General features: G+C 38.6%; 1 protein-coding gene across 5 annotated transcripts in view; it reads left to right on the forward strand.

Moving 5' to 3' along the window:
• Positions 1–12672, forward strand: part of Inpp4b (inositol polyphosphate-4-phosphatase type II B) — a 766439-nt gene that overhangs the window by 391742 nt on the left and 362025 nt on the right. For all 5 annotated transcript variants that reach the window (XM_041663514.1, XM_041663517.1, XM_041663511.1 and 2 more), the window contains exons 5-6: positions 7633–7843; positions 9875–9919. In XM_041663514.1, the coding sequence (XP_041519448.1) occupies positions 7753–7843; positions 9875–9919 (136 nt within the window). In that variant the 5' untranslated portion in view covers positions 7633–7752. The remainder of the gene's footprint in view (positions 1–7632; positions 7844–9874; positions 9920–12672) is intronic.

Below are 12672 nucleotides of genomic sequence, written 5' to 3' on the forward strand. Positions count from 1 at the left end.
TTTAAATACCACTAATGATTATCCTAAGATTTTCATATATATTGTAATACTTCAGTGTCTACCTCCTAATGTATGAGGAAAATAATCATATACTATGCCTTCAATATATAAACAATACCAGTGTATTCTTCATTGGTTCTCATTGTTTTAGTGGTTTTAGTGTTGATGTTTATATATACATATATCTATATGTTAATTTACGTTATATAAATCCAAAATATTTTCTTATTAATTTTGCTATAAACTAGTGGTTGCTATAAATTACAGGTCAAATCTGGAATAGAGTGAGTTTTGTCTGTAAAATTTATCAGCATAGTGTCTATTGTTTCTATATTATCGATGGCTGATTTTGCATAGCAACATCTAAACTGAGTAATTGTAACAATAATAAAACCAAAAAATATGGCCAACAAATTGTTTCTTCCTTACATTTTTCTTCAAGTGTGGGCAGATAAGCGCAAAGCCTTTTCCATTTACTGTCTGAACAGAAAATGCCCACCTTTGACTCAGGCAATTAACTTTTGTCCTTATTAAAAGCAAGAGAAAACGAAGCTAACTTTTGTTTTTCTTATGCCATCTCCAGAGCTGCTCTTTATTTCATAGACCTGCATATCTCTGTCATGCTTGAAGAACTTCTCTTCCATTTTGTGAAGGGCTGATGATGCGTTTTCCGTTCCTTATTTCTGGTTGAAGAGCCTCTAGTGCTCTCCAGTGCTTAGCAGTTATTTTTGCCTTGTGCAATAGGCTGGGTTGACAGGTTTTCTTATTTCAAAACGTTGGAGATATCATTCTGTTCTTTTAATATGTAACCGCTGAGGCCATTGTGTTTCTCAGCTTGTAGTGTTTTGCTTAGATGTCTCAAGATTTCCCCCTGTGATGGATCACAATGCATAGGCCTTCTGCAGGTGTGTGTGTGTGTGTGTGTGTGTGTGTGTGTGTGTGTGTGTGTGTGCTGTGCCTGTGATTTAATGGGATATAGGGTGTGGGCTCTTCCTTTGCTTGATGTTTTCTGAGCACATTGGATATGTGTTTTGATATCTTTCAACATTTTTGGAGCAATCTCAGTCATTCCCATCTCCAATACTTGCTCTGTTCCCTCTTCTGAGAGTCAGACTGCACATGCCTGGTGTTCCCACCATGTTGTCACTGGTCTCTTTGCTTTTTGTGACTCTCTTTAGGTACATTCGATTGACCTACTTTCTGGTTTTCTCATTTTTAGGTTGTGACAGAGCTACAGACAAGACAGTCTTCATTGCATTGCCCACTATATTTTACCTTTTTAATATTTATTTCATTTATTTTTCTACTTATGTTTTGACTGCCTTTTCTTATCTGGTTGTGTAGAGCTTTCTGCTATAACCTTCAGAACAGTCTCTTTCCAATTCTGTTCTTGATAATTTCACTACCCGGATGTGATCTCTTTAATAATGTGCTTACATTTTCTCTTTAAAGACTTTTCTTGTTTTAATCATCCTCTCCCATTTCTGTTCCTCCCCCTGCTCCTCTCATTCTCATTCTCCTCCTCCTCATTTCCCTTCTCCTCTTCCTTTTCTTGCTCATTTTCCTCTCTGTCCTCATCTGTGTGCTATGTAGAGCTGCAGACTTTGAGCTGTCGAGGGTTAGTGGCTGGAACTGGACATCCCAGTTTTACTTCTAAGCCTTTAATGTGTATTCTGGGAAGCTGGAATCTGTCTAGTCGGTAGTTTAGCAGGCTTCAGTACTGTTCCCATGACATCCTTCATAGCTGACTATACATTCTACTGGTGTTACTCCTACACGGTATGAGTAGGGATGAGTGGTTGGAGACTTAGTTCTCTGCTCTCAGCATTAGGCTTTTCTGGGAGAGATGTTCACGGTTCACAAGTGAACTGTGCTACGCTCACAGTGTCCACAAGTGGGATGTAGGGAGCTTGCCATAGTGCACTCTGCTTTCAGTGCAGTGGGGCAGAAATCAGGCAGGGCTGCTTTCTGCTGATGTCTTAGAGCCTAGGTCTTAGATACCAAGCTCCTTGACTATGGGTCACAATAATAGGGATCTGAAAGTTCTAGTGGACCTGTCCCAGAGATTCTCAGTGTTTTCTTGTTTCCACTCCCTAACTGCAATGGGTCTAGGGTTGAACCCTCATGGAAGCAGGACCCATTTTTTCTGCATTGTAGGGAGGTGACTAGATTAGTGCTATGTGCATTTCCTGCAATGACTGCTTTTCCCTCCCACAGGCTTGTTTCCCAACGAGGTGCCGTCTAGACACCCACTCATAAGCACCTTTCTCATAAGCACCTGAGTGAGGCCTAAGCACCTGTTGATGAGTAATAGCCAACGCCTGAGATGGGTCTCAGGCGTCGTCTCCACCCTGATTCTATCCCTGATCTATTAGCAATTCATCAAACATTCCGCCTGAATTCTTACTGCAAGCTTGTGACCTGGCATTCTTCTTCTTGTCCTTGGTCCCTTGGAGGCATCTGTGCTTCTGTTGTTTATTTGTTTCTTTTCCAAGATTCAGATCAATTGATGACCTTGAGACTTTTTCCTAATTCATTATTGGAAAGTTTTAATTGTATACATTTTTGGCATTTTCTTGACTGTGGGATGGGGCTGATTTAAGTCGTTGGAAATGGAAACTCGACGGTTCCACGTCTATTTTCTAGGTGTGCATTTTGTTTTCTCATTGCTGTAGTGTTGCTTGTGCCTAGACCATTTTTATTTTAATGTTTACAAATGCCTTAGGCTTCTATTGCTGCGATTAAACACCATGACCAAATGAAACTTGAGGAAAAGGGAGTTCATTTTAGCTGATATATCCTGAACACGGCCCATCCTGAAGAGAAGTCACGACAAGAAATCAAAGCAGGAACCTGGAGAAAAAACTAAAGCAAAGGCCATAAAAGAATGCCAGCTTGCCACTCAGTGGCTCTGTCACTCATGGCTTGCTCAGCCTGCTTTTCTGTACAGCCCAGGACCAACTGTGCAGTGATGGCACCACCCTTGCTGGACTTGGCCGTCTGACATCAGTCAGGAACCAAGAAATTGTCACACAGACTGGCCTACAGGTCAATCTTAGGGAGGTATTTTATCCATTATGATTCCTTCGTATTAGATTTAGCTAGGTTTTATCAAGTTGAAAAAATCAGCCAGGACTTCAAATTTATTAATCTTTACCTATATGGTCTGAGTTTTTCAAGGTGGATTAGGACTTCCCCATATTTAAGGTATGAACATGTGACTGTGTCTTTTATCTAGAGGAAGTGAGGTCATGATGGGGAGCATCTTCTTGTGAGACCATTGCTTCACTTTCAGTTCACATCCAATCCCCTCTGTATAGCAGACTCTATCGATGATATTCCCTTACTGTTTCCTGCTTCCCTTTACCAATCAGTTGTGCTCACGACTTCCCACAAAAACTGCCCTCAGCGGAGCAATGGCACTGATCCATTGGCTGCTTCTTTACTCCTCTCTAGTTTCCCTCACTGCTTCTTAAGCTTTTTTCCAAGAATCCCTACTTATCCCTCTGCATTTCTTTGTGTCTTATAATTGACTCTCCAAACCTTTCTTTTTATTTCTCAGTGAGCTTATACACTGTACCGACTTAGCCATTAGCCAGAGTTTCCAAATACACCTAAATTATTCCAGCTTGTCTTTCTCTCTTCAAAATCTATGCTCATGTGTGCATAAGAACATTGTAGGTGAAGCAGCAGGTTTAAATACCAAAATTCACCTCCTTGACTAAAATGTTGCCTTGTTTCTTCTCCAGGAAGTTCATTGGTTCAGAGTTTCCTAGGTATCAAAAACATACTTATTTTTCACAGTTGCTATACCAAATTCTGTCACTAAGACCAGTAAGTCTCCATTGAAATTATGGCTCTCTTTTCTAACCAGATATTTGTATGTTGGCATAGATTCTCATTTTATTTTTCTGAGCTACTAAAATTACCTACAAATAAGATAATTTCCTTATCATTACCCTTGTTCAGGCTTCTGGAATAATCTTTGCTTTGACACTTGAACTTCCTATAGTAAGTATGCAGTACATCTGCCTTGGTGTGTTCCTTCTCTTTCTACCTAGTCTGCTATATAAGCTTCAGATTGCCTAATCGCTGAGTGTTATGTGCTCTATCTTTGGAAGCAATTCTCATTTCTTAAAATTAGAAAATAGAGAGAATGAGCTATCATGAAAACAGTAACAGTGTTGAGCTCTAAAACATGTTTCATGAATTCTGTATGAGTTGGGCTACAGCAAAAGAATAAACCTGGAGGTGGCTGCCCTAGATTGAGGGTAGGAGGCAGGGCATCAAAGTACTTATCTACTCATGATCCTGTCCTCCCTTTGGGACTTTCACGTTCTAGAGCGAAGTACAATTCCTTTACCCTTGAATCTGGTCTCACACCTCTCTCTTGTTGTTCATCCAATCACAGCTTTGTAGAGACCCAGAGACCCAACCAGGTTTATTCACATAACAGAAAGTGAGAGAGGAGGTGAGCGAGCCTCACTTCATCAAGATCAGGTGTCTTGCCCTTCCTGTCCTAGAATAAATACCAGGGCTCGGTCCCCGTAGACAGATGACACCATTTGGTACAGCTAAACGGTGTCATTTGATCACAAGATGAGTACCCTTACTATACCTTTGAATGTAATCACTATGGATCTGATTCTTCTATTCTCTATTTTATCTTTTTGTAATTTTTATTACAATTTCAGTTCTTTTTTAAAAACTTTTTAATTCAATTTTTCCTTACAGATTTCTAAAGCATGGCAAGGCCACGTTAAGTCAGTGTAGTAGAAGGGTGTCGTCTGAATCACACCACAGTGGTTAAGTACATCATTCTTGGTATCATGTCTTGTGCCCACCCACTGTTTGCCTTCAGCACTCAATCTTGACCAGAAGATGCCATTGTTCTGGCAGTCAATAATGAATGACCAGCACCAGGCTGCAGCTTTCAATGCTGAAGATATTTCATACTGTTCCTTCACTGTAGAATGTCTCTGTTTTGTCCTATGTATGATCAGTTTCTTTCTAATTTGTAGTAATAGGAGCTGAATCACGTCTGCCCAGGAAAGTATTAGGAGCGGCAGGGCTGCGTTCCCAGCACACTGGACGCCTGGCTAGCTTATGCCCCGAAATAATTACACGGACACTGTATTCTTTTAATCACTGCTTGGCCCATTTCTATCTAGCCTCTTCTAGGCTAACTCTTGCACCTGGACTAGCCCATTTCTAATATTCTATGTAACACAGCTCGGTGTGCTTACCGGGAAGATTCTAGCCTAGTCCATCCTGGGTCGGAGCTTCATCGCGTGCATCTTCCCTGGAGCGGGGAGCATGGCGTCTCTCTGAGGCATCTGCCCACGAGAGGAGAGCTGTCGAGTCTGAGCTCACTTCCTCTTCCTCCCAGCATTCTGTTCTGTTCACTCCACCTACCTATGTTCTAACCAATAAAATGGGCCAAGGCAGTTCCTTTATTAGCCAATGACCTTCCTCCATCACTAATTAACCATGATCTCTTTTCATGACTTCTGTGACAGTGTCACAGTATTAATTTTAGAGTGAGGCATGTAAAATATTTAGCAATGTTTATTACATGGTCTATGAGAAATATTATTCAATTATCTATAACTTGTAAACATAGCTCCGCATCATTCGTCCTCTTCTTGGGGAGCAGGAGAAGCAACAGTGCTTGCCCACGGCTGTGCAGTACAACTCTGCATTTTATGCATTGCTTCTGGGTAGGTCTGAAGGTAGGAGACCTGAAAGGAACAGTCCCCATGCTTAAAAATGGACCTTTAAATATATGTGTGGTAGGCAGAAACCACAGTGTGAATGACCAGCAAGCCAGAAAACTTCCAAACAGACCCAGAAAAGGAAGCCAACCACAGCAGGGTAAATACTGCACTTACCACCTGGAAACTGAACAGTTTTCTGGAGCTTTGCTACTGATATGTTTGAAGCCTATGTCTCGATAGCAAGTATGAAATCTTAAATTATTCTTCAGTGTAACAAACGAAGAGTAAAAATAGACCCTTATTCTCAGCAGCAGCACTTTTTCTTTGTGTACGGTTTTCCCATGCTGTATGTGTTTGGTCGATGATACAGTTAAGTGTGACCATGGCATGAAAAGTTCAGAAGCATCATACTTCTTTCTTGTCCCTTCTCTCTACATTATGCAAGTGTGCACACAGACCTGCATTAGCGTTTATTTTATCAATTATTCATATTCACTCTGCTGAGTGGCTATTTTACCAAGGATGTGCATCATCTCTTGTGGGTTTTGCAATTTTTTAAAATGAATGATCAGGATTAAGGGTTGAGTATTTAATTAAAATAATATAATGAGGTTGATAAGATTCTCATATCAAGAGCCACAGAATTTTCAGGTCTTTGGGAGACTGCAATGAATACGTGTGTATTTATCAAAAAAGAATTATGAATGTAATAGACAAAAAAGAAATTAGAAGAACTGTATTAATTGAAAAAATAATTTTGAAATTGATGATTATGATCTAATTGATGTCAGACAGTCCTTTACCTTAGACAATAGTCTCTTGCTTATATCATTAAGACCAATATCTGCAGCTAAATTGTAATGTTTTTTAAAGATTCATGTTGCTTTCTGCATGTGAATTTTGTCAAATGATTTCTAAGAACTAAAACTGAATTCTAAATGAAGCTACTTTGTTAAGACCAGCAGAATGTGGGATTGTTGATTTGTCGGTTTTGAGGTCACATCAGTATTCCAAACCAAACTCGTTGACTGTTATCTCATTAAATGGCGCTGCGTAGACATTTAAAGATTTTTGCACATTTTAATTCAGCTGGTAACCTGATTTAAAACGACATTGATTTTTTTTCAATTCATTCTTGGTCATGTATATCAACATGAATTTGTAACTATTTGAAACTATTTGTAACAGGGTATTAAATTGGGGGGGGGGGGGGGTCCTTTTTTAGTATTGATCACCACCAGTTCTCTGTTGCTCTCATTTTCCTTTGAGCTTCAGCTTTTTAGAATTATTTTTCATTCTTTCCCCACCATACCTCAATCATGAAATAATTAAACCACCATCAGACAGAACAGTAGGAGACTCTGTGGAAGATCACAAGGCTGGAAACTCCCCTTTTGAACCTGAGAGCCCATCTTGGAAGAGAAGGACATGCCAATTAGGGCTATGTGCTTGTGACTCATGCTCTGCCCGGGGCAGAGTGGGACATCTGGGACATAAAGGGAGATTCCAAGGGAAGGAGTTGCAGTGATGGTATTAGTGGCTAAGTAGGCAAATTCCTTGACAGGATGCCATCTGCTGGGTTCTAGCTCAGTAAATAAAATTGAAGGGATGATTATATGCACCTTAAGTTAGCAACCCTGTATGTATCTCATAAAAATAAAATTAAATTAAATTGAAGGGATGAATATACCTTTCTGGATTTAGGAATTTCTCATATGACTCTAATGATTACCTTGAAAACATTGACTTAGCCTAGAGCTCCCAGTGCATTGTGTAGTTTGATTCTGAAAGTGCAAGAGGCCTGGACATGGAGGAAAGGAAATTTGTGAGTTGTTGTAATTTCTATATTAATTCTTAGCTGTTATTTGAGCTCGAAAATGGCTGCAATGTTGAATCTTGGTATTTCTGTGTGCAGAATTTCACAGTGGGATATTAGATCGTTAGAGTGAAGACACACCAGCCTTAAACCAGAACCCATTCACTGGTACCACTTGGACAAGACACCGTGGACAAGAAATCAGTTGTGCGGTGGATCATGGAAATCAAAGAGGAAGGAACTTCAGAAGAAGGCCAGCATTTTCTTCCTACAGCTCAGGCAAATGACCCTGAGGACATTCAATTCACAAGTAAGTACATGTGTCTTGTCTCCCGTAGGTTTCTAAAGAGCCAAACTATAACCCAGATACGTGTAAGCCAAACAAATATCCTTGCGCATTCACAGAAACCTGGATTTCACCAAGGAGCATGGGATTACCCAGTTGTTTCCCCCTTTCTCTCTATGCTTTGGGCTGCGAGTGCATGACATTCTTCTCAGCTTTATCTTGGGGGAGGCAGATGATATGTCAGCATGAACCAGCATCCAGTGCTCAAGTTTTCAAACGTGTATTAAAACACTGATAAATTCATTTGATGGACCCTTTCCAGATGCTAATCATATTTAAGTAATAACAACTTCCATTTGGCATTTATTTATTCCAATAGAGAATCAATATTTTGGAAGCTCGACCTTGTTAAGACCAAGCGGTATTTAAGGTGAAAGCATTAGTGAAAGGTGTTCCCCAAGGTTTGCCTCCCTGCTCTCCCAGTCGGCTAATCCACAGAACTCAGAATGCTTAAAGACTTGGCCAAGATTTAAATCAGAACATTGGAATCATTTTTTGTGCTAGTCAAGTAATTAAGAAATTTAAAAGAATATTGTGTTTTCTCTCATGCTTATAATTCTAGGTTTTCAGCTTGTTCTTCAGTTTAAACTCTGGCCTTCTCTTTCCACTCATTTTTAGCACTAGCAGATAGATGCCTAACCTCATTAACCTTGTATCTTAAAAAATGTCTTTAGAAAATGGTATTTTTTTGAATGCATTGCCAATACATTTGATGGTCAAAGCTTAGAGCAGAGTTAATTATTAGTATTTGAAACAAAAACAAAACTGGATTATCTCACAAGAACTTACCTAATGATTCTAACATCCTTGGACAGCTTAACATTGTTAACTGAAGCCTTTTAAATGTCAGCAAGAGAGAAAAAAATAAAGGGTTTCTGTACTAAAAAACTAATCAACAAATAGTTAACTCTATGGATAAGAAGGCATTGCATCTTGCTCAAACAAGTGGATTTAAAAATAGGTTATTGAGCAAATGCTAGTTAATTTAAACCATTTCTGAAGGAACACTCAAACAAGGGCAGGGGCTTTACATTTATTGTTAAGTGATATAATTTTATATATGTTTTACTTTGGTTTCTTTGGCTACTTATGAGCTGTGACAAAGAATGCCATTCATTCACACCCTTGCCCATGCTTGTTTGGGACTGCTATTCGCTATCTCTGGTCTTCAACATCCACCTTCCATGAGGGATTGCTGTTGACTAGCTATGGTCTTCAACATCCACCTCCCACAAGGGATTGCTGTTGACTAGCTATGGTCTTCAACATCCATCTCCCACAAGGGATTGCTGTTGACTACCTATGGTCTTCAACATCCACCTCCCACAAGGGATTGCTGTTGACTACCTATGGTCTTCAACATCCACCTCCCACAATGTGTTCCTGCATTCTGAGCATCTCACTTTCTCACAGTTACACACCACATTTCTAGGCCTTCCTTCTGAGACTCACTTCCCCACTCCTACTCTGTCTTCTATCATTTGATGTGCTGTCTTCTTTTGAAAATGCCACTGACAAAAGGAGTAAAGGTTGAGCAGAATTTGATTGAAATAATCATAAGTGAGCAAAATAAGCATCTTTGTGTCCATGCCTGCTAGAAATTGGCTGGAGCCATCCCGGATGTTAATGGTTCCATATTTACAAGTCATGGAGCTTGAAAGAAAACACACTTAAGAGAGTTCCCTGGTGAGGTGATTCCTTGTAAAACTCCCACTTCTATCTGCACACTTCCAAACTAAGTCGACACAGTTGACAAGCATGTTCTACATTGCCACTTGGGTTTTCTCTATGGCTGTGAGTTGTCATTAATTCTACTGACTTTACAGCATGTGCTTTGCCTTCGCCTGAGAACCAGCAATGATTAGCCTGATTATCTGACTCTATTAATTTTGCCAAAAATATATGTACATATCTGGTCAGGTGAAACAGTAGTTTGTTGTTATAGTATTGATAACAAATACTTTTAAAACCTAAACGTATCCCTACTATTTCTAGGTATCCAGAAGATCCCCAATGAACCACAGCTGGAATTCATCCTTGGTAAGGAATTCTACCTTACTTATAGCATCCAGCAGAATGAGAAGTTTGCAAACTATGGGTGTATTATGTGTATTATTACATTTTACTTTTATAAATATTGTTCTATTTTTAAAATCTTCTTATAACATAGGAATCATTTTTCCCAACTTGTATTAATAAACAAAAATCTGGGGTGTTTATAGATCCATACGGTGTGACAGTAGCTTACATTTTGTTTTAAACTAAACTTTTTAGATTAACAGATTTACACATTCAAATTAATATCTAGAGATGAGATATATTTTACATGTCAATAAAGATATATTTTGAAGTTTGGGGAACAGATTTAAAAATATAGATATACTAAGCTGAGTCTTAGTGATTTAAAGTTTCAGTTATTATAGTCACATATACTTTCATTAATTAACAAATCGTACCCTCTGTTCAACCCATTTTGAAGTATAACATACTGAAATAATAATTATACACCAATAATATTTTGAGCATCTCGGTTTTGTGCATCTTGCTAAAAGGATGTAATAACTAAGCATTCTGGATTGGAATTTCCTAGGTCTTGTGAAACAGGCAAAGTTGTGAAAATACAGAAATATTCATGACAAAACTTACAAAGCTGTACTGTACTTACTTGAGTTTTGAGATGGTTTCAGGCGTAGAGAGAAGTTGCTTTCAGAAAGTGAACTGAGATGGAAAAGGAGACGAGGGCGAACTCAACACACTGCTGAGAACCCAGAGCCCGTGATCACCTGTGTACCTTCCCGTGGAAACTAATTTAAAAGAAAACAAACCCCTTCTCTAGACTTTCTGAGAAGAGAGTGGTAGTTAGAGGAATGTGCCATATTTTAAACTACAAACAACACTCTCTTTTATCATGTGCACGAGAAAGGGGAATCTGAAAAAGACCGAGCCCTGGGATTGGAGGGAGACTTGGAGACCAGATATCTGGCGTTTTATTTCAATTAAAATGAGTGGCTTTGAACAAAGTCAGTTGTACTATTTAGTGCAAGAGCCCAGTTCAGTAGAAAATCTGTCAAATTCAGCAGCAACTCTGTTGTCTCTTATATTTTGGGTTTTGAAAAAGAAATAGAAGAGAATCACAACGTCAAATTCATTCATAATAATGGATCCAATTTAGATAATGTCCATTCTTTTTTCTTACCATTGTCTCATCAAGGACACCATCCATTTTTTTCCTGTGGGTTTTAGTGTATTAGCCTGTTAATTTACCTCCTTAGAAGTATTTGTTATTTCCAAAAATTCTTTGGCTCTAAATATTATATTGCTAACTACTTATTTCATAATAGTTAAGATAAAAATAATTCTCTGAAGTTTGTTTTTCACTTTTTAAGGAGATACATAGCTACCTAATCAAAATAAAGAACAAATTCTAGAAAAAAATAGAACAAGGAATGAGACCTTTTCCCCTATTCAAATATTTGGATGTTTGATCCTGTACTCTTTATCAAAACTGACAAATAACTTGGAAATTTCAATGACTTCGCTTTTTAAATGGGAAGCAGCCACATTTATTATCTAGACAGGTGGTGTACTGCTTGGAATCTGTTATTTTATGTGAGGACTGTTTCTCAGTGATCTCTGTGAAGATCGTTTCATCTTGCTGGAATTTCCCTGCTCCATCTTTATTCAAGTAAACGAGGCAGGAGATGCTTAGTCAATCGAGCAAGCTAATTGACGAAAGACATCTTGATAGAACTCGCTAGGCGTGCTCAGAGAGAGCACTCTGTCCACCCCAACCTTGTTTCTAGTGGGTGACTGCCGCTGAATGAAGTAATTTACTCCAACAGCTTGGCGTCTGAACCCATATTTGCTTCCTTGACTTTCCGCTTGTACTGCAGTTCTTTATGTTTCACAAGGAAAGAAAACAATAAAAATCCCAGAGAATATTTATTTTGTTTACAGTTTAATAAGATTGTTCTTGCTTAAGTAAAGCTAACACTAAAATGGAAGGGACATTTCTTAAATTTTGGCTACTTGTTCTTGAAATTATTAAGGAAATTGCATAAAGAAGATCAATGGTGGAAAAGGTGTAACAGAAATGTTTAGAAACTGGTTAATTTTATTCCCCAAGTATGCTTAAAATGTTGATTGCCACTTATCTCTTATTATTTCAAGTGAATAAATTGCTTATTTAAATTTTGTTTTTAATTATTGGGCATGATGACTTATGCCTTCAACCTCAGTATGGGAGGAAGAGATAGGCAGATCTCTGTGAGCCTGAAGTCAGACTGGTCTATAGAGTGAGTTTCTAGTCAACCAAGGCTACATCGTTAAGACCTGTCTTAGGAAAAGTAGTTGGGGTGGAGAGATGGTTCAGGAGTTAAATGCACTTACTGCTCTTGAAAAGGAACTGAAATTCAGTTCCAAGGAACAACATGACAGCAAACAACCTCTAGCCGTTAGTTCAGTTCCAGAGGATCAGGTACCCTCTGGATTTTGCAGGCACAAAATGGACACAGCATATAGATAGATACACAGACAGTATGCCCATATACACAAAAACAAAAGTCAATAAGTTTTAAGAAAGTACATTTTTGTTTCATATGCAAATTTATAATTTAAATCAATAGGTAGCAATTGCTGGAAATTCATAGAAGAGAATGGCCCATATATTTTTCACATGACCTTTGAATTCTTTGACATCATAAAGTCATGCCCATGAAGCTAATTTATCTCAGTGCTGGATTTTCAGTGTCAGCCAATTAGACAGAAAGAAGACACAAAAAGTGATGCATCTA

Source organism: Microtus oregoni, unplaced genomic scaffold, assembly GCF_018167655.1.
Source record: "Microtus oregoni isolate MIOR12 unplaced genomic scaffold, Mior012 000014F_ref0000157, whole genome shotgun sequence".
In the NCBI taxonomy this organism is placed as follows: domain Eukaryota; kingdom Metazoa; phylum Chordata; class Mammalia; order Rodentia; family Cricetidae; genus Microtus; species Microtus oregoni.